This window comes from Cyprinodon tularosa, unplaced genomic scaffold (genome assembly GCF_016077235.1).
Source record: "Cyprinodon tularosa strain WSP-4 unplaced genomic scaffold, ASM1607723v1 ctg66, whole genome shotgun sequence".
NCBI classification, from domain to species: Eukaryota; Metazoa; Chordata; class Actinopteri; order Cyprinodontiformes; family Cyprinodontidae; genus Cyprinodon; species Cyprinodon tularosa.
Window position 1 is genome coordinate 2,903,440 of NW_024039407.1, and position 23,768 is coordinate 2,927,207.

At 38.5% G+C, this 23,768-nt stretch overlaps 1 protein-coding gene across 2 annotated transcripts in view; it reads right to left on the reverse strand.

Annotated features, from left to right (window-relative positions):
- Window positions 1–23,768, reverse strand: part of LOC119799431 (nucleolar protein 4-like) — a 120,636-nt gene that overhangs the window by 29,443 nt on the left and 67,425 nt on the right. For both annotated transcript variants that reach the window (XM_038309323.1, XM_038309324.1), the window contains one exon: window positions 22,678–22,831. In XM_038309323.1, coding sequence (XP_038165251.1) covers window positions 22,678–22,831 — 154 coding nt within the window. The remainder of the gene's footprint in view (window positions 1–22,677; window positions 22,832–23,768) is intronic.

Sequence of the window (23,768 nt, forward strand, 5' to 3'; positions counted from 1 at the left end):
ATAAAATAAATAAATAAATGCCTTTAAAGAACAAATAAGTAATTTGTGTCCAATGAAGATGATAGAGAGAATTCCACACTGAAAGAACTGCAGCCAGCTTAGTGTTAATGAAGGTAGAGCTCCTGCATTACAGAGAGGATGAGAGAGGACAGGATACCAGCATTTCTGAACCCAGATCACATCACTGGGAGATGGAGGAGGAATTGATCAGGTAGAAGGAGGCTTCAAATATGAAAGGCAGGAAAGTGTGAGAAATGTGTGGGGGGACAAAAATCAGTGTAAGAGATTTGGTAAAAGAAGACAGAAGCTGGACATAAGACACCCAACCAAAATGTGAGAGAGGAGGAGGAGGAGGGGAAGGTTGGAGAGGACGGAGCGATGCATGAAGTGATACAGAGGGGGCAGGGCTCAGTGGGTGTAGCTATCCCTGCTAAAAGCCTTGACTCATTGTTGTGCATATGACTAGTCTGCACTGTACTCATCATATAACATTATGCCAGAGCCATCACAGATGCGTGTTTTTGTAGAAAGGGGAGTGTTAAAGCACACAGAAGGATTCTGCATGAGGATCACGGCTACATCAGCACATTACAAACAGTTACTGTTACAGTTCGGCACAAAAACATCACAACCGCCCCTCTAAACAAAACGGATATCATCTTCCTACTGTTATGAAGGAATGGAGAGAAAAAAAAAGATTTTAAACAGCATTAAATTGTGGATTGAAACAAATTAAATCAACAATAAATTGACGTTAGTTGTGTAGCAGTTTAAACAACCCCTTTCATGCAGAAGGAGTCTAATTTTTAGGGGCTTTTTTGATATATTTAGGGTGGGAGGGATCACATGGTGTTTCACAAGAGCATAAAGACGCTCTTCTTCCTGCAGTCCAATTTTTTCTGCTCCTCTTGTTCCCTCTCTGCCCTCTCCATCCTCTGCCTTCTGGCTCTGCTCCTCTTTTACACTCTTTCCATCCACTTATATACTTTCCTCCTCTGTCTGCTTTGCCTCAATATTCTCCCTGTTTTCTCATCTCCTTCCTTCTTTCCATTCCTGCTCTCTGTTTCATTATAGAACATTTTACTTCAGACTCTGGTATATTATTTTGACGTTGCTTCTGGTCCTCTGCAGCTTGTCTTCTATTTTCCTCTTGGTCTCATCCCTGTCCTCCTCTGTATTAACACCACTTCTGCTTCTTCGGCGACATTGAACAGAACAGATAAGCAGAGAGAGGGAGGGAAGGAGAAAATGTTGATCTACTCGCCTGCTCTCTCTTAATGCAGTGAAGGTGTGTCAGCGCTGATATCATGCTGATCTATGGACCTATTCCTCCATAATCTCCTTTTACTTTGTGTTGGTTGTGTGTCCGTGTAACGAAGCAGTGAGCTAAGCTGAGGCTGTAATGGTCAACATTGCCCTTGTGACCTACTTTGCACACACTGCAGGAGTGTGCGGTTGTCACAGGGATATTTAGATAAAGTTCCATCTGTTGTACACGTCTCACTGACTTGTGTAAGAGTGGAGGACGTCGGTTTTTGTTTTTTTTAAGATGCTTACATTACAGCAGTGAAACAGTCAGCCTGTTCAGAACTTTCTTAAAGCTACAGTGTGTAATAATTACAGGGATATACAGTCAGAAATGTAATATATTATACATAACTATGTTATTTATTATCATCTACGAGCTCAGCCTGTTAACCTTAATATTTGCGTTGCCTTAGAATTCGTTATTTATAATTACATAGGAGCGGGTCTCGCAGCCAAGGAGGCAGACATCTTTGCGCTACGGCAGCGCAGAGCCAACAAACTAGCGATTGCGAGATCGCCCATTACCCTCGAAAGTAACTACGGCAAGTTGAGTGAGATGAACTGAGACGGTACTGAACAATAGATGGCAGTGTTAAAATTATCTATGTAAACAAACCTCATCACTTGAGAAGGTAGGTGATGCGGACGTCGTGGAAGACATTTTGTCCCGTAACGCTCGCTGTACTGTTGGGGGGGAGAAGCGGTGGGGGGGGAGATGTTCATGTTGCTGCGGTCTGCAGTCTGGACGCTAGATGTCACTGAAAATTACACACTGTAGCTTTAAATCTGCTTCTAGTTTAAAAACACAAAACGGAACAGAAATAAAAAAAAGGTTCAGCTGATAGGTGATGGTTACCAATAGTGATGCTACACTGCATGGTTTCCAAAGAACCAGCAAAAAAACAAGTGTACAGAATCTCTCTATTGGTTATAAAAGGAGTTGTTGAAGGCAGTAAAATATACAGTTCTATCTTTGGAGAGTAACAGCTTAGTCAGATTTTACAGCACAAACATGGTTCATGCTTTATGACCTACGGCTTTCCAGAAAAGTTCCCTCAGAGTTCAGATTGCTCACATTCAGCTTTCTTTACCTTCATGTTTTAGCTCAGAGTGTTTCTCCCCCCCCAGATTAGATATTCTTCATCAAACATAATAATCCCAAATGAGGTCAACAGACATTTGCTTGTAATAATATTTCAAAGGTTCCGTTTTATTTCAACACCTCTGCTTTAAAACATAACAGTGGCAAAACTACAACATCCTAAATCAACTATGATGATTCAACAAAACGCTGCAGAGGTTAAACAATTGCCTGAAGGTTTTACAATCAAAAATAAAACATAGCAAATATTATGAACATAGCTCTTCCACTGGTGTTATATCTATGCTATGAAATAGTGCACATAAACAATTCAATGTTTAACGGCTGGGGTAGTGTGTGTCAACTGCAAATGCTGCTTAATGGTTTGAGTGAACGATGGAATACAGCCTATTTACTCACAGGGAGGATTTGGTGGGATTCAGAGTGAGGTGGTCCCAGTGGAGTTTGGGAACACCTTAACAGCAGGGGTTAAAGGTCAAATAGGATGGCAAAAATTGTATAAATTCAAATTTAACTAATTGTCTTAGCAAAAGTAATCTCACTGTTTCAAAAAGCAAGTTAGTGAAGAAATGTTACATTAAGTTATTTTATATTATTCTAAATAATATCTGTGAACTTTCTGTGTTAATTCTGCCCCGTGAATTAAAAATAAAAGGCCTATACTTTGTATTCCTGCTATTCCTTGCTTGCCTGGCTCCCGAATAACGTGAATGTTTTCTAAATCAGGGTCGACATCCAGAGGATGAGACGGTATCCTCATTCTCTACTCTGTGCTGTGATTTTAGGAAATCTCAATACAAAAAAGGCTGATTCAGTCAGGTCAATTTTAACCTTCCTTGACCATTTAAAACAAATTTGTATTTCTAATGTAAAATATGGGTAAACTTTAAAGCTTACTTTATGCTTCACACGTCATTGTGGACAGAATTCCCGCATCATGCATCTAGGAAAGTTTCCATAAACAATAACTACAATTTATGCAGTTAACCTTTGTATTAGTTTATATTAAATGTTTTATGTAATATTTGTTTTCTATTAATGTTTGCATATTACAAAGTTCCTTTCGCTAACCCTCATTTAAAAAAAAACTGTGTTAACTAAACAGATATTTCAGCAATTCTCATAAAATGTTGCAATTTGGGGTATTTCTAAAATTCCACAGTTAACTTCAAATTTAGCAGAAATCTTTTGCCCTCTTTGGAAGACCAGAGTTTCCTGTAATATATTTTATAAATGTTGCCCTTAAGTCCTGGCATTATATTATCCGTTTTTTTTTTTTTTTTTTTCCCAACATTGTAGGAGGAACAAAAAACTGAGTTAATTTTGATAAGGTAACAAAAAGAAGGTACCAGACAGCAAAAAAGGTAAAAAAGTGAATTTTGTTAGCTTTTTTGCTAACAGGCAAGACATCTGATAAGACTGAGATGTGAGAAATTTCACATTCTACTCATAGCAGCTATGAGGTGTAGATATGCAACAAGCAGGGAATATAACCACTGACCCTTTTATGCATCATATCTTCATTGGCCACATAAAAACACATCTGCCTCTGCTGCTGGTTCCGACTCAACTCATCCAATCTGCTAATATCATCCTATAAAAATACTAAATTGTTTCCATTTCTAACATGACAAAATTTGCATTGTGTTATTTTCTAGTAGCTATTACTCCCAAGTTCCAACCTTTTCTTTTGGTGTGGTGTGCCTTCACATATGGCAACTATAAGCTGTAGTAAAGCCATGTTTAAATCAGTCACTGCTCCCATTGGACAGGAACTAGGACTAGGACTACGCTGAGACAATCCAGAAAATGGACAAAAACTATCATTTAAATTAATAATGCAGCACCTCTGTTTGGCTTATTTGTGCAGCTGATAAACAGTCAAGAGCAGCTCATTAAACACAGGTTTCAAGACGTTTTATTCCTGACGACACAGAGGGAGTGGGATTTCTGTACCTAAAAGAACACCTCATTTATATAATTTCAAGTGCAGTACATATAATTATCTTATTTTAGAGGGTATTAATTTTACTGGCAGGAAATAGTAATTTATTTCTGAATTAAAGGGCAAATGCACTTATTTAGACACATTTTTGTTTATTTTCAGATTAGTTTTTGCAGTGCAGCAGCATTGCTAAGCAACAGGCAGTATATCAGTTATTATCTCAGTTTTCTGTTATAGCAGCTGTTTATGTCCAAAAAGATGAATGCCATCTGTAGTTTTTGAGGTCCAGAGGCAGAAAACCAGCCCCAGACCATCATACTACCACCACCGTGCTGAAAAAGGTGTATCGTTCTGACAAACTGTATAAGCTTCATTCCTGCTTGGATTGGACACACACGGGTGTAGAATATGTAAAAGGTGGAATCCCTTCCAAGCCAACAGTAGGTCCTGATCCGTCTTTCTGCAGAGACAATATTGCTTCCCTCTTTTTTTAATATTTCTGATGAAATCTCCCCAGTAATAAAGTTCAAAGCGTGATTTATTTTTCATCTTCTATCCAAAATCCTTTCATTTACACAAATGTTATATTTATACTGCGCGTAGAATCAGGGTTCACTTGTTAAATATAACACATTAAGGGATTTCACACTATAGTAGATTAATTAGTCCTGGAGTCTGACACATTTTAAATGTTTTCCTTCTCAAACAGAGCTGCCTCCTGCAGACTTTAGGGTCAGGGTGAGAAAATAATTCAATTATCTGAGTCTGAAGAGGTGGGGCAGTGGAATGTGGAAAACATGCAAGGGTTCAGCCCTGGACATGCCTGCCTCTGTATTATTGCCTAATTAGTTAAACATGACAAGCCACCCTAGCAGGTCACTTGGCGTCTGAATCTTTCAGATTCTTTTTCTGTTTAAATAACATTAAGCTATAAACAAAAACCTGTGACTAAGACATTAAATAATGGAATCATTTGCCTTAAAAACAACCATCAACACCCCCTCTGTTCTTGTTACCAATGGTTTCACTCATCCTCTCTTCCAACCTCTCAGTTTCCTACCTTCATTCATCTAAGCTCTTTTTTCCTCACACCTCTTCTCCCACTCCATCCATCACCCCACTCGCTCCAACATCTACTCCTCCTTTCCTCCACACCTCTCACTTTGCTCCTTCCCGTCCATCTCACTTCCTCGCTGCACAGTGTGTATGTGTATTTTATCTCTTGCGGCTCTGTCTGTGGCCTTGAGAGGTGAAAGATAATGCCTGGAGCCCCTCCCTGACAGCCTCCCACTCACACGGCAGCATGCACACAGACTACTTGAGGAGCACAAAGACCCAGACTATGGAGCTGCTCTCTCCCTCGACCTCGCTCGATGCACCACTCCTACACACACACATGCATTTGCATAAAACCAACTATACTGAAACATACACACTCTTATCTCTCAATGTCGGCTCTGACTTATGATGCAGTGGTTGTCTCTGTATCATCTGTACCTTCCAGGCATCTAAATCTCTTCGCCACAGAGTCCAGAATCAGCTGCTAACTTAGCCTTCAGGAGTCTTTGCACACACTATCATTTCTGTGTCTGATAAATTCTTTTCTCTAAGACTTATTTTCAACATTGTTTTCTCAAAACTTGCCAACAGCCATAAGGAACTTCTAGCTCCCCTCTCACATCTGTTGGAGCACTTTCTGTAAGTTTTCTCTTGCTCAAAATCTGACCACAGTTTTTGAGGGCAGGAATTAAAACAGAACCCCTTCCTGGGTGACCGTATGGCATTAAAGGGTCACATGACATGATGATGATGGCTTTGGGGTCCAACTTCGGGAATTCCTTCCAGTGGGGAACCAAAAATTTAAATTTTATTTACCAAGCTGGAAAGAGTTACACTCTTCTCAAGGTTCATGAAATTCATTTTATCAGGGCATTACGGAACAAGCAGTGTTAGACACAAGCATCCATCCATCTCTGGTGGTCACTGGGTGACAGGTAGGGTAAAGGTTTCCGGTACATCACAGGGTAAAATACAGACACTGTATAGATAAACAACAAACAGACACACAAACATCTTTGTCATGCTATATGTGGTGAGGATCATATGTTGAACCTAACTTAAACTCCATTCACACCTTAATCCTAAACCTGACCCCCACAACCCAAGAAGGGAACTAATCTTTATGTGGACCTGTTGACTGCTCCTCACAAGTGCCTGTAAGTCCCCACAATGTAGCATAATCCTGGGAAATTGGCTAACATTGTCCTAAAAAGGTAACAAATACTTGTCCACAGACACATACAGACCTAAGGGCAGTTTAGAAATACCTTTTAAACTAACATTTATAAGGTCGAACTGTGGGAGAGAGCACCTCTGGAGTAACCAGGGAGAACCCATGTAATCATAGGAATACTAACCAATGTATTTATCTGCAAATCCCAAGTTTGAAAGTAAAGCAATAGTAGAACAAATCTATAATATAATGAAAAGTTCTTAAAATTATTTTTAAACAATGGAAGAGAGACTTGTCTTAGCAGAAAACTCCCCCTGATGCACCATACATTTTGTTTTTTTTAGGATTCTTTTGGGAGTCCCAAAGATATGAGCTTATAAAATAATATCTCCTGGCTCTGGACCAAAGTCTTTCCCAGTCAGAAGCATCTGAGATCCTTTCAGAGGTTTAAGCAAACATCCTGATCAAAAGACGTTTCGCTTCCCATCCAGGAAACTTTTTCAATTCAAAATGTCAGGAATAGCATCGAGTTCGAGGTTTTATACCATCAAAAACTTGGGGGGAAAGTCCAGTGTTTTTAATTTTCTTTTTTTGGAATAACTATGACCTGGATGACTGAGAATATTCACCAGCATCCTGATCAAAAGCTCAAACTCTCACTAGGTTACAGAACTGACTATGGAGTTGGAAAGAATCCAGAGTCTGTAGAAATTAGTTCTTCTAAATCCAGCTGATTTTGTCCGTCTAATAACCAGCTTCACCTCCTCCATTCAGCTCAAGTGACAGTATGCCGACGTAAATTTAAAAAAATGACTTGAGGAGTTTCATTCCTGGGCCATCACACTGTCTAAAAGATGTTTCTTTACTTGGAACTTGGAAGATTAATAGTTTGAAGTTTAAACATTATGAATTTGCTTGCTGGAACAAACATAAGTCTGAGTGTATATGCAGACATTCGTTTTGTTAACAGAGCCATGTCTTGCACCTCATGGGGAAACTCAAGGCGATTCCCGGACAGATGGGATTTCCCCCCCCCGGTGCGACCAGAGTGTTTTCGGGGTTATTTTGTTCCAGACAACACCTCAGACAAGGTACCAAGAAGGTACACTAATAAGGTACCAAAATTACCTCAATTTGCTCTTTTGAAGGAATGGCACCAGCTATTTCAAACTCCTTATCACTCGGGGATCTATCTGTTGTTGAGCCCTTATTTTGGCAGAATCATACACGCGTAAATAACCTGATATGACAAATTTTATACTGTATAATAAAACTGTCAAAACTCCTCTTCAGAAAATAAGCTAGAACTATAGCATCTTTTGAAATACGTCCAAAAGATTTTACATTAATTTCAAATAAAAATTATTATAAAACACAGGAAAAAAAATGATTTGAGTACCAATCTTCAGAAAAGTATACACCTTACCTGAACATGAACAATTACACATTATTCTCATCTAGAAGAGTGATGTGGGAAGGAAAGGTTTCCTTGACAACCATAAGAAGGTTATTGAGTACATTCTGCAGAACAAAGAAGGACATTATACACTGTAGATTCAGGTTCTAAAGTAAACACTGTATGGCTACTAAAACACTCGACTTTAAAGTGTTGGGGTTATACTGGGTGTTCATGTAGCTCATGCAAACTTGGCTGAAATAACAGATTTTGTCCAACTTTAAAGGAGAAGTTCTTTAACAATTTGAGAGGAAAGAAAAAAAAACAGATGAGAATACAGACAGCAAAGAGAAATCAATTCAGTCTTTTTTTTTTTGCCCTCAATTGCTTTGAACAGCAGATGTGTTGCTTAAATGGTGTGAGTTTAACAGAAATGTTCGAAGCCTCATTTACATCCACCCACACACCAGCAATAAACTCCAACATTTACCATCTTAAAAATAATTTGTTCAACCTTGTTGAAATAACAGTCTGTCACAAATCACCTGCAGGTTTACTGATGGTTTCTATAGTTTCTCATGCTAATAAGGAGGCAGATCTTTTACCAAACAAGCTTCTCTGTCAGCAGGACCAGCTCCCAGATTTGGCCCAAATTCACTATGAAGACTTTTTGGCTAAGTAGCTGTAGGCCAAACAAATTACATCTTTATCCATTATCTTTTCTCTGTGTGGGTATATAGAAGCTTCTATCTATGTGTTCTCTATTTGCTTTGCTTTCAAGAGAATTCAGTCTTAGCTCATTGCTTTTGTTTGTAGTGTTCTTACTTTCCCAGGATTTGATGACGATGCTATGCTCTACTTGATTTTATATATCTTCCCAATAGAATATCCTCCTTGACCAGCATTTGTGAGTGTCCCCTCTTTGTCCTGTCAACACCCATCCTCATTCCAGTCCTTAGTCTGAGACTTTAAGCCTAGCAAAATGTCATATATGACTAGAATAACAACATATTGCTGCAAATTCCTTTCCCTGAATGTGACTCAACTTTAGGTTCAAGTAGACAATAAGATGTGCTACACCTTTATTGCCTGTGTATGCTGGTGTAAAAAGAGGCCATCAGGCTGTATACACACATACACAGAGCCAAGGTCATGCTATGAAGGTACCTCCCTCCTATCTGTGTACAACAGACAAGGCCAAGGACTGCTGTAAAACCAAACTGCCCGTTCTCTGGAGGAGGGGTGTCTGCTGTGTCTTTTTAATGTTAACATTATTTAGTTAAAACCTGTTGCTCATATCTATTCAAAAGAGATTAAATCCCAGAGATTAGTGCATTTTTAACTACAACAGTGGAAATGAATGTTGGGGAATGATAGAGAAGAATAAGGGGGGGCAGTAAAACACCTGATGATATAGAGGAAATGGAAAGTTAGTATGGGGGAGGGAGGCAGAAGACTAATTAGAGATGAAACATCTGGGCTGCTTGAAATGAAGATGAAGGATCTCTCCATCCTCTGGTTCTGAAACATCTGTCCTATCTCCATCACCTTTAGGCAGAGTCTCTGTTCTTGACCTTAAAGGAATAGTACACCCAAAACATGATTAGCCTTCATTTTCTACTCACCCCCATGCTGAACAACACCCTGGAGTACTTTTTTGATATCTCAAATGCATCTGGAGATCTGGGAGGCTTCTTGCTGTCTGCTGACATTCAAATAATGGAGGTCTATGGCGCCCGAGACAGAAAGGTCCATAAAAGTCCACAAAAAACGTGTCAATATTCCTCCATACTGCTCGTCCAATGTATTCCAAGTGTCCTGAGTGGGTAGCATCCAGAATTTACTCGAAACGAAGTCATTGAGAATGTTTCCTGAAAGCTCGCACATGCGCGCTCACGACGCTACGGAAGCCGGCAGACCAAGCCAGATGAAAGTGCGCATTCAGCGTCTGCTCTGCCGATAATGCAAGCGTAGAAGAAGAAATGTGCTGTTTACCTGTGCAAAGAAAGAAACAACGAAAGAAAAATGTCTGAGGACTTCAGTGTTGAGGAAGAGCATGAGTTCTTTGCCGAGCTGAATGCGCTGGTTTGGTCTGCCGGCTTCCGTAGCGTCGTGAGCTTGCATGTGCGCGCTTTCAGGAAATCCTATACACTACTGTTTATGCTCTAAAAACATTCTAAATGACTTCGTTTCGAGTAAATTCTGGATGCTACCCACTCAGGACACTTGGAATACATTGGAAGAGCAGTATGGAGGAATATTGACACGTTTTTTGTGGACTTTTATGGACCTTTCTGTCTCGGTCACCATAGACCTCCATTATTTGAATGTCAGCAGACAGCAAGAAGCCTCCCAGATCTCCAGATGCATTTGAGATATCAAAAAAGTACTCAAGAGTTTTGTTCAGCATGGGGGTGAGTAGAAAATGAAGGCTAATCATGTTTTGGGTGTAGTATTCCTTTAATGTCTTTGTGCCCCCCCCCCCCCCTTTTTTTTTTGGTCCCCATTTCTCTTTGAAATTTTTATAGTCTATACATCTGACAAGGTCAGAAAAGTTTCAAAAATTTCCACATAAAAGAACCATTTGCTACCTAAAAAAAACTGCAAGGTAAAGGTTTTACATACAGTGTAGAATATTTTAGGATGTTCAGGAGAGTCCAGCAATATCAAGTACCCTCTCTTTTGAGGGAGATATCAACAGAATACATTTGCCACCAGAGCAGAGCTTGGTAGCAGGCTGACAGACATAAAGCCCTTTGGACACGGGTCTTGTGGCATTGCAGAAAGGAAGAAGTAAATTGTGATCAATAAACATTGTCACACAATGACGGACAGAAAAAGACTGAAAAGGAGCAAAATTTGTCTGATTCTAGCCAACGTCTAGAGAAGAAAAATATGAGAGCTACCAGCAGTCCAGCCTCCGGTTACAACCCATGCATTCATGAACAAAGTGAGATAAAAAGCACTGTTCAGGACCAGCTTCTGCAAACAATCCTACAACTAATTATTGTTGCTGTGTGAGGTGTACAAAATAAAAGACCAATGGATTAACTTCAAAAGATCCAGGGGCTTAAAGGTTGGAACATTTTGGATCTACGCTTAGAACTTCCGGTCTGTTCTCAAAAGGAAAATTTCAAAGCAGAGAGCAACAAAAACTGAAATCAATGCAAGAATTAAAAAAAACAAGAATGGGTCATGGTCAGACTTTAGTCCAACAGCTGATATCCAACATCCTCCAGAATCAGTGATGGTAGCTAGGAAGATAAAAAAAAGAGTAAATGTGTGGACTTTTCGCATCCAGTGCTTTTGCTTTGTATTTGCTAATAAAAGCTTTTGCAAGTAAATAATTTTTTCGATTATTATCATCAAGTAGTAAGGTAATAAAAAAAAGCATTTCACCTCTCTTTTTTACTTTTGTCCATTGTATCCATCAGCTAATTTACCTTAAGAACCAAGTTACTGAAACCCCTTTCTCCATGACCATAAAACCCAAATCTAAAAGTGATCAAACAACAACAAATGACCTCTTATGTCCTGTACTGTAAAACGCTGTTTGTTTTGGTTGAACTATTCTGAGGAACACAGAGAACTTTTTAACAGACTAGCAGGTGCTGCTGTTGAGGGACATAATGTCCCAGAGGAGGTGGAAGTCAATAACTATGGGTACAAATTTCAGACTGAAAACCCTTTTTATGGAGCCAACCTTTGCACAACCTCTATCATCCAAAACCATAAAGCAATAAAACACACAGACCTTCCCAAGGTCTTAAAACCTCTGTAGTGAACATGTACACCCTAACAGGGTTTGTTGAACACAATTAGGTTGGTTGAAGAGAAAAAAAGGTTGGGGTGGAGCCTTTGAGTCAAGCTTAAAGTAAAAAAAATGTCCATCAATATTAAAAGAAATCCTGCAGGATGGTGAGGCTGTTTTCACAATACTGCTGCATCAGCGAGCATTTTTCATCTAAATGCTTATTTCACTTTAGCTATGTTTAGGTGTAAATATCTGTATACTTTTCTACACTTTAAGACTTGTTAGTTTAGTAGATTAGTAGAAAGTCTAAATATCTATGGCCTCAGAAACGTCATTTTCAATCTGCTGTATGTCCTGTACATATAGTAGAAGTGACTGATACAATATTCAGTTGTGATTCTGAACAGTTCTGGGAAAAAAGCCCATCAATGTCAAATCTCCTCAGTCAACTTTTACCTGGAAAACTAAAGTCAAGTTCTTTGTTTATGCACACATGGGTGCGGGATTAACATTGATTGGTGATTAACATTGATTATGATTAAGATTACAATTAATTCTATTTTTTGCTTTCAAAACTACTTCACATTCCTTCCTTGTTTAAATTCTGGCCAATAATTATTCAAAATTTGTAAAAAATTAAGTGCTATGATTCCATCAAAACTGTACAAAACAACAGAACAGTAAACAGCACTTCAAAGTACTCTGTAAACTTACATTTTTTCTCAAACAGGACAAAAATAAAGATGTACTGTTAAAATAAAGTGCACATTGCATTATGAAATACAGACTTAATTCAAATTAAATTAAGTTACTCTCAAAATAATAAATAAAGCAAACGAAATTACAATAACTGGCTTTTACAGTCATCTCAACAACATAAAATTATACATGTAGAACATTTTAAAAATACTTAAATATTCCTTTGCTCTGATTAGGAACTGCAGCAGCAGTGCATTCCACATGACTTACTTCATTTCTTTGTCTTGTTGGCACTAAGCCAGTTGCTCAAACACACAAGCCAGTTAATATTTTCTGATGAGTGAGATGCTCATTGCTTCTGGACAACATAGACGGAGGCTAAAACGAGCAGTACAGATAGTGCTGCGGGAACAAAGAGAACATAAGCGAACGGTGCGTGTGTTTTGATGAGCGATTATCGTGCCTTAAAAAATGTAACCACTCCTCCAGTTTGGGGGTCACTGCCTCTTCTCCGAGCTCCTGGTATTTCTCTAGTTTCTCATGTTCCTTTTTCCTGATGTTGCAGTCACTTGTTCTTGCTATGTCAACCACAATGGCTTTCCTCTGCTTTTTGTCCACCACCACAATGTCCGGTTGGTTTGCCATTAGCATTCAGTCCAGCTGTATGTCCATATATACATACATATACACACACATATATACGAAAATCCTATTGATTGAATATCTCTATAAAATAGAACCACTATTAATTTATAAAAAGTTAAGAATCAACAAGTTACCTTATCTCTTTTAAAAATAAAAAAGAGATGATAGTAAGAAAATGAATATAAAAGAAATCAATACAGTAAAATTAACTAAACATTTGCATTAAAGTAATAAACGAAATAATAAAACAGATATTTAATTTGATAATACATAAAGTGATTAAAATGGTAAATATCTGACTGATAGGGGTGTAAATCACATCCATCATGGCGATTCGATTCAGTATCGATTTCCTGACCCAACGATTTGATTAGTTTCGATACTCAAGAATACACCACGATACGATTCGATTTGATTAATCTCCTAATCTTTTTTTTTTTTTACACCTTACAGGCTAAACAAAGTTTCAAGTTTGAAATAAATCAATGAAAGCTGTAATATCATTATGCACTTTTTTTTTTTTTTTTAGAAATAACAGAAGTAGAAAAGTTGCATCAAAAAATACTGCAAAAATACTGCACATAATCAGTGCAATTAGTGCAATTCCGCAGACAGGAGGCCGGCTTGTTTTGTTTTTATGACCGAAGTTGCGGAAAACAACTCATGAAGTTTGACCCGCTAGAAGAGCAAGGTGCGCGAGAACGCTGGATATACACCCTTTTTGGCCCTCATGTCCCTCCGTCGTCGGACTAAACTCGCCCCTACTTCCTCGCCGCCTCGGCCGTATCTAGACCCACAGTGTGTAGCACAGACCACGCTTCAATATTGAGCATAGTTTAAAAATGTCTGTGTCAGGTTTACTGCAACACACTGCTGCAAGAGTATAACCAGGAAGCGAGGTAGGAGGGCAAAATAGGTTTAGCGCCACCGCAGCACGGGAGGGAGAATTACGCCCAGGAGCAAATGCATAAAAATAGACCGGAGGAAAAAAATAAATACCTGAATCGATTCTCTTGCGGACGTATCGATGCATCAGATCGTCGGCTGTTGGATCGATGCATCGATACAAAACGATTATTATTTACATCCCTACTGACTGACTGACATATCTGATTAATAAGACCATTTTATTTTCAGTTTACATGTGCTCGTTTTTTTTTTTTTCCCCTCTGTATTATTTGCTAACAGTTTGCTGCTAGTTTAAATTTCACATGGCTGAACAGATTTTATGTTGACGAGTGATGTTAGGAACCATGAATTAGAGGACCTACCATAGGGGGTTCTGAATTCAAAGAGAACAGAAGCAAGAATCAGGTGGGGGAAAATGAAACAATATAAATCTGTAAAGAATTGAAGAAAAGAAATTAACAAATTATACGTATGATTAAAATGTTTTGTGATTGAAAAAATTCACATTAAATCAAACTAAATGTTATGGCATAAATGTTCTTAATATTATGACAATTAAATGAATACTAAATCAAAAGCATTCAGGAAGTTATTGTGAGGATTAGCTTTGGGTTACTTGTCGGTCCTGTGATCTTGTCTTGTCTTACTATTAGACACCAAAGTGACCAAATTCACACAAACTTCTGATATGTTGAAAATACGTCAAAGAACTTCAGGTCCTCCACCAAAGACAGCAGTTACACATTAGAAGATGACATAGACTTATGTTCAGTAGCAATATTTAACTTCCATTACCATCTATTGTGAACTATAAATAGCAATGTCTCCGTTTCCCAGAATCCACTGATAAGTGACCTGAACTCATTGCTCTCAGGCTGGGAGAGAAAGAGCAATAATAATGGGTTGAGAAAATTGCAATTGCTGCAAACTCCATTAGGTCATTTTCCACAAAAAGCTTCCCATCACAAAAACAACAGGAACACAGTGATACAATTCTGCCATGTATTTTATTTTATACTTCCACTACACTGGAGAGCATTTAAAGTGCAACAGAAGGCTGAGCTCATGCTGATTTGAGAGCTTATTGCATTTAGTCATATGTTGTAAAAGGTGCAGAGGTCTGAACCTCTCACTGCTCCAAACGTCATTACAGTCAGTGGAGAGCAAGGCACTCCACTACAAGGGAGGCAGCTAATTGCTCTTAGTGATTGAACTTGCATACAGCAATAAGTAACCGAGCATATGAACACTAACATACACACCTTATTCAGACAACAGGTTGGGCTCTGTGAAGCAGGGTGTTAATAATTAAGGTCCTGTATCCTGCACTGCAGAAAGCATCCTTAAAACATACAGAAGCATCTCATCCTTAGAGCATGTGAAGCTACAGCAGCTCCATTATTAAACCAATGCAGCAGACTCACCTTTTCTATGGTTTTTCCAAGCAAAAACATAAAAAGAAAACCTTCTGATCCCTTCCTGAAGTCAACCAAACAAGTGCAGTTACAGAAACCAAAGATTATAAATAATCAACCATTCCTGGTTCAATTCACCCCCACCTTCCAGCTCACTGTTTGAGAATGGAAACAGTCAACATCAGCCTGTGATCCTACATGGATAGCCTTTTGTTTGTATACATACTATGAACTACTGGCTACACAGATGCTACTGAATAGAATAATAAACATAACATAATACATAAAGCCATGTTCTAATCTTTAAGCTAAATACAATTTAACTAATTTAACTTAACTAAAATTTAACTTAATTTAACCTAAAATTTAGCTGCACATGCAGACTTATTTATACCATTAGTCTCCAGTTTTATTATCTATATTCCCCTTATGCTTTCTTTAATATTATAACATTTTGTTATGAAAGGCTTATGATGCCATCTTTTTATTATTTCTTACTACATAGTTTGACTTTGATGCACAGCTTTAGATTTCCATCCATTAATCCACCTCATTCAGATAATGTAAGACAAACTCAACCATGCAAATACACAATCATACACTAAACACTCACCCTATTTTTGGTTAGGATATTTTAGTGAAGTGTCTATTTAATTTAAACAGAGAGTCTACAATAATAAACATTTAAATTATTTAATATTAAAGCAGGCAGGTTTGTTTTTATTCCTTTAGTTAATGTAAATAGGCATGTCATCAGTATAACGTGGAAGTAGGGCTGGGCAATAAATCAATATCAATACAACTTAGGATAGAAACCTGGTCAATGTTAATATAATCTGATCAAAATTCCAATAATTTCACTGAACTCTGATCCAGAAACACATGGGATTCTGGAGGATATATACACAGAAGAAGAGATTTAGCTTCTTAACCTCATAATTAAATCAAGCAAGGTCAGTAGTAGGACTGACCTGCTTTTAAAAAGCTAAATAGAGATATGAATTACAGGTTAAATTCTAGCTTGTAATAGGCTAACAAAACATGAATCAATAATAATTGCAACTGATTGATATGAAAGGCTTTTATCTTACAGCCATTTCAAACAGCCTATTTATTTTAAAAGTTATTTTCTTTTAATACACACCAGAAGACACTGAGAATGAACAAAACAGAGGTGTCTCGAGTCCGGGTCCCTTTGAAAGAACATAAAGCCTTGAACCCCTCAGTTTTGTTGGATTATAAACTAATTTTAAAAACAAAAAATAAAAAAAAAAGAAAGGAAGGTAATTCTGGAGTTTTCTTCTAAAAATTGTGTTAAAACTAAAAATAATTATACATAATAACTAGAAAATAACAGAGCGCTGACCTCTGGCAAGCACCATTTTGGACCCATGTTGTTACTTAAACTTCTAGATAAAACTGGCTCTGATCTGGATCACCAAATTTAAATAAATTGTTCGTTGGCAAGAGGCAAGGATAAAAACAAAATTAAGTTTTCAATCGATCCTGCTAACAAGGCAACAACATTCCGTTTTCTTGTGTTTTTGCTTTTAGCAAAATACCCCCAAACGTTTTGAGTCCGATGTTGAGGCCGTCAATAGTCTGCCACCCTCTGGTTTACTGGGGAACTGCTTGTTGCACCAAATATCACAACGTTAGAGACTCTTAAAAAAAATCATATATCCAGATTATGATTATGATTGATTATAATTGTTCCTTTCGCATGAGGGACACTGATAAAAAATGTAATTAAAATTCGTCCATAACTTTTCAAGTTATTCTGTACACTGACAGACTGACAGACTCCCCCCAAAACATAAACTTCTTGGCAAAGATGACATAAAAACTTGATGATAATGATTTAAGAGCTGATATCCAAATATTTGTCATAGTTTTCTCTATAATAACTACAGACACAAGTACTTCCATTAATGGATCTTGTATTGTGTTGTCAAACAAACAGTGGCACATGTGTTGGACGTTTTCTGTTTATTTTATTTACATGATACATATATGAGTTACTACTTAATGTTACAATAAATAAGATGGTCTAATATTTTCAGTCTGATGTCAAACAGCCCAACAGTTAAACTTATGTTATCTGCTTTATGAATACAATACAATCAGCATTCTACTTTTGCACCAAACCATAATATCAAAGAGATTTAAGAAGCATCTTTAAACTAAATGCATAATTTTAAGATGCACCTGTGCAAAGCAAGGTTTATAGAAGTAGAACCTAATGTTCATCCAACAGAGAGACAGGTTTTAATCCGCCTCTCTCCTCTCCTTCCAATTCTGCTCCATGCTTGACCTGCAACCTCCCCCATCTGCGTGTCCTTCCTCCATCCCCTCTGTGACTTACAGTAGCAGAGGTGAGGAGGGTGAGGGATGAAGAAAAAGGCAGGAGGATCAAAGTCACCTAGTGGTTTGTTTCCCCTCTGCCCTACTTCTCTCTGGCCCAGCATACTGGATGCGAGAGCCGGTTGTTCACTGTGTGTGTGTGTGTGTGTGTGTGTGTGTGTGTGTGTGTGTGTGTGTGTGTGTGTGTGTGTGTGTGTGTGTGTGTGTGTGTGTGTGTGTGTGTGTGTGTGTGTGTGTGTGTGTGTGTGTGTGTGTGTGTGTGTGTGTGGATATGACTGTGTGAGCAGCTTTCTGTTTGTTTGGTTGGTATGATATCACTAAAAATGAAGTCAAGTATTTTATTCATTTATTGAAATAAATACTTATAAAAAAAAAAAAGTGTCACCATAACAAAAATGCGTGAAATTTGTCAGAACAGTATCCAATAGTAGAGATTATAAGGAGGAATAAATGAAACAATTAGAAATGAATGTGCATCGTCTCCAGGCAGATTTTTCAATATCTGAGGAAATCGGAATCTTCTGACACTAAAATGGATTATTAGCATAAATTCAGAAAGATTTGATCAGCTAATTATATTAGAGGTTTTCTTCAGCAAATCATGGTATTCTATCTCACTTGGTGAAGATGTTCATTAAATAAAATAGAGTTAATGAAAAATGTCCACTAGAAGTCAGCTGCAAATAAAGTTTCTTCATCAGTATTCCTAGATAGCTAACAGTTGAGACAAGGAGGATCCAAGAAAAGCAGTTCTGACTCTATGATGGGCTGAAATAGAGCCAGGAGTGTTTCATGTTGGAAAGGTCAGCAGGGTGGAGGAGTTCAGCTCGAAGCTACGTATAAAAACAGGGATAGGCTGGGAGGTTAAGCAAAGAAACTCTTTTTTTTTAAGGTGCTGATACATGGAAAGGAGTAAAACAGTCATGAGAACACATCCACCACATCCCCCTATGAGCAGCAGATTGATCAATGCACTTGTCAGCTGTAAGATAAACCAAGGCCATGTCCTGCCCCAGATCGGGTTCTATAAAGACATGGACCTCCTCAGCCCAATGGTCCCATTAAAGCAGTGTGATCATAATTATTAAGCTACAGATAACAGGATCAGATTGTTATAATTTATTATAACAGTATAAACTCCCTCAAAGGCTCATAAGTCAAATGCATCATTTAAAAAAAAAAGAATCTTATGTTACGGTTCGCCTTCGCCTTGGAACACAGCTGTGCTTGAAAGTTTACATATCCTTCCATTAAAGATGGAAAAAAAAACTGCTACCGGTGAAATAAACTGAGATAGACCAAAGTAATAAATACTATTTTAATATGCACTGCTCAAAAACAAAGGGAACACTCGAATAACACATCCTAGATTTGAATAAATGAACATTCTCATTGAATACTTTGTTCTGTACATAGTTGAATGTGCTGACATCAAAATCACATAAAAATCATCAGTAAAACCAAATGTATTAACCAATGGAGGCCTGGGTTTTGAGTCACAGGCAAAATGAAATTGAAAAACACTCCACAGCCTGATCCAACTTTAATGTAATGTAATTAAAACAGGTCAAAATGTGGCTCAGTATTGTGTGTGGCCACCATGTGCCTGTATAACCTCCCTACAATGCCTGGGCATGCTCCTGATGAGGTGGCGGATGGTGTACTGAAGGATCTCCTCCCAGACCTGGATTAAAGCATCAGCAAACTCCTGGAGAGCGTTTGGCAAAACAGGACGTTTGTGGATGAAACGAGACATGATATCCCATAATTGGATTCAGGTCTGGGGAATGGGCAGGGCCATTCCATAGCTTCAATGCCTTCATGTTAAAGGAACTGCTGACAAACTGCAGCCACATGAAGTTTAGCATTTTCCTGCATTAGAAGGAACACATGGCCAACCACACCAGAGGTTTGAGGATTCCATCTCAGTACCAAATGGCAATCCCACTACTTCTGGCGAGCACATGGAGGGCTGTGCGGCCTTCCAAAGAAATGCCTCCCAACACCATAACTGACCCACTGGCAGACCTGTTGTGCTGAAGGAAGTTGTAGGAAGCAGACCGCTCTCCACAGTGTCTTCTATCACATGCGCTCAGTGTGCTACCTGCTAACCTGCTTTCATCTGTTAAGATCAGAGGGTGCCGGTGACAAATTTGCCAATCCTGAGGTTCTCTGGCAAATGCCAAGCATCCTGCAAAATGTTGGGCAGTGAGCACAACCACCATCTGCCGTTGGGCCCTCATACCATCCTCATGGAGTCAGATTCTAACGTTTATGAAGACATACAGTATGCACATTTGTGGCCTGCTGGAGGTCCTTTTGCGGGACTTTGACAGTGCTCCCCGTTCCTCCTTGCTGGCTTCAGAATCTCTGTAAGGTTTTAATTTAGGAGTCTTCTACTGACTTGGAGGGTTTTTAAAGGTTGCTATCAGGCAATCTCAGTGGACTTCTGCCTCGTGTCCTTTAGCTCCTGCTGATGGTTCCTACACTTAGCTAAGAACAGACAGAGCCTTCATTTTACTCTGGAACTCCTTTCCTTTCTCTTGAGATTGTTTGACTCTGGGATGTATTTTAAATTACAGTTAAACAATAATCTTATAACTTCTGTTTTTAATCATTTGGGTTTCTTATGCATTCTCAGCATTTATATTGTTGTGTTAATCTATTGTGAAGCACTTTATGATTTATTTTCATCTGAAAAAGCCTTATAAATAAGGTTTTATAATTAGTTCAGTTTAGTTAAAATTAAAACCAAAAAAATCACATCAATACTGATTTGTCTTTTAAAAGTAATGAGACGTTTTGACATTCTCCAAACAGCTGTGATGGTTTAATACAAAGCCAGCAGGCTATTTCAACCCTTAACACTAACATTTTCAAACTGTCACTTTGATGGAGCAATCAAAGCTTTCCACCACAGATATTATCGTTCAGCCGAGTGACGCAGAAGCTCAGCAGCTTCTTAGAGTAATAGCCTGTCCGCTTCTGAAGTGAACTTGTGAACACGCCTTCATAACTGTGTGTGTGTGGCCCGTCTGCTGTGCTGAAATGACCTGTCTTCTCCAACTAAAGGCTCAAACTGCTTGCTGGTTAGTAGAATACCCACCTAACATTAATTCTGGTAGTCAGATGAGAGATTAATAAAAGTCTCATAGCAACAGTGGAGGTTGTGCGTGCTGCTGCAGTCACAGTTTCTTTAGAGCTGCAGCAGAGGAGGGGAATGGATGTGATGGCGGCAAAGCTTTGTGAGCGGTAGCTCCTGATGAGTTTTCATAACGGGGAACCCCAGTCAGAAACAGAGTAGTGAGATAACGGTTCTTTGCCTCATGGGAAGCGTTTGATTGAGAGCAGCGGTTTCCAACCATGATCCTCAGGGACACCTACCTTCAGTGGTTTAGATGTGTATCTGTTTCAACACACCTGATCCAAATGACTGCTCCTCCTCAGCAAAAGAAACCTGTTAATCTTTCATTCATTTAAGTCAGGTGTGACACAGCAAAATACCTAAAACATGCAGGAAAGGGTCCCTGAGGAGCAGGGATGAGAACCACTTCCCTAGAGTGTGAGAGGGAAAAGATTGGGAGGAGAAGGACGGGGGTGAACTTTCCTCTAACACTGAGAGGGGACGTGGCAGGCAGACTTCCTGCTTACCGAGCAGCTGTATAACAACTCAGACGAAGGCAGTTCTTTATTTTGGCCCGATTAATTATGTAAATTAGTTGTGTTTTATTTCTGGGGTTAAGGTACTAGAAACAGGCAAATGTTGAGAATAGAGTCTATAAACATCATCCTGACAAAGAAGGTCCTGATTCTCCTCAGCAGGTCCAGACACTGTCAGTGTATCGTTTGAAAAACGACCAAATGTCAGTTTAAGTTTGTAGGTGTATAAAAGCTGAACCTGTTCCACCATCCAACTCTGGAACCTGCGTGCCATGAACAGAAGAGATGCCGAGTTTTTATTTTGCATCCACAGCACAGCTCCTTGATCTTGGACATGTTGAGCTCCAGTGACTAAAGTTTGCCTTTGAAACCTTTGTGTTTTGGATTTTAACCACTGAATAGAATCCGTTGCTGCTGCACTTTACATGTCTCTTAAATGCTTTGAGTCAGAAGTCATCTGTAAGTGAATCGGAGGATGCTGTTTGAAAATACAGTAAGTTGGTGTTAACCACAGATGAGGGTCTTTTTAGATCATATCTTTTTCACTATGGATATACTCGCCCTTTACAAAGACACCAACAGGCAAATGTATCAAACATTTGAGCCTTGAAAAGATCAACATTATTAATTTGTTAGACCCTGGTTCAAACAGCTGCACTAACAGATCTGCAACATGGATTAAGACGAAACCTTATGGTTGGATTAGTCATCTGTGGGTTTAGATTATTTTCCCTCTAACTTGTTTTTAAAGATTTCTTACATAAGACCCTAAAACCTAGTCTAGTGATCTGACTAATGAATCTTGTGGTGTTTAGGCTTTCTAAGTGGTCAATTAGTTCAGAGAAGTACAATATATGTTTGGTCTATTTCCTGTTCTATTGTCACAAGGCAGCTGTTCTTAAGCTGTGTGGGATTTAATATACGAATAGTTGAAGATAAGAAGATGAACACGTCAATCAACCATCAGGTTTCATTGTTATCCTCATATAAACGTTATTGATTTTAAATCTCCATCATCTGCCAGCCTAACATCGGTTATACTCTAAGACATGCGTAAAATTACCCCAAACACACTTTTAGTTAAAAACCAGCATTTTTTAACAACTTAACACACACAAGGCACCAACTTCCTCCGTTCATCATCAGGTCCTCTCTAGCCTAAAAATACCAGCACTGCTCTCAGAGCTTCTAACAAGCAGACAATTTCCCTCTGTCTGAATCAAATCGATCTCTTTTATGAATCCTACCATCGTCGTCCTTGCTGTGGGTGTTCTGGGGACTGTGGCGCATCCTCTCTCCGCGGCTGGCTGGGCTTAGGTCCGACACCGCTCCCAGATCAGGTGCTAGCCACGTGGGCTCACTCATCTCTGCCTCCTCCTCACTGCTCAATGAACTGTCATCCTAAGAAAACAAATGGAAGAAACGGTTCATGCTTTAGTGACAAATAAGGCTGATCTGACCAGAAAACAATGATATTAATATACATTTTGTACTTCTTTTAACTTCTTTATTTACTGGACTCATTTCTACAATCCAAAAAAGCTTCAACTTTAACATCAGTGAAAGCATGAAGCCTTAAGCTGGCAAATCAAACAGAACATGCAAACATCTGCTGAGAGAGAAACACCCGCAGGCCTCGCTGAGAGCAGGAAACATCACACTGAAAGGATTCCGCTTTAAAGTCTGGTCTTTTTAAACAATGAACATGCTCAAGCAAACAAAACAGTGAGGCAGAATAAATAAAGCTGCAGCATCTACTGTAACAACAGTTAGAGGACTAAATGAAGCTTCAGAGGTATTATGAGAACATTCAGTCACTGTTAAAGCTGAAGTATGTGAAAGGAAAAATCAGAGAGAGTGTGCTCCACACACTGTGTGAGGTGATTTATCAGTGAGAGATACACTGGGTGATGGAAAACAAAAACACCTCCACCTTAATGAATAAACTGTATAGTTTTGATTAAAACTGAGGAAATGAGGGTAGTTCAAATTAGTTTAAACCAAAGTTTAAATTAATCTAGATTGACAAAAATGTAGGTTTTTTTTAACACATTTTAATGTAAACAGAGAGGGATTTTAAAAAGCCATTAAATTTGAATTATGTGTGTGAAACATCAGGAAGCAAGTTCCTCCAGATCAGACTCCAACAGTCTAAGATCCATTTAACATCTAAATGTTTTACTATAAAATACACTGTGTGCAGAATTTTTAGGCAAGTTGTATTTTTGAGGAATATTTTTATTATTGGGCCACAATTGTGTTCTCAATCAACCCAAAAGACTCCTTAATAGCAAAGTTTCATATTTTTGGAAGTTGATGTGTCTCACTCTCATTTCAT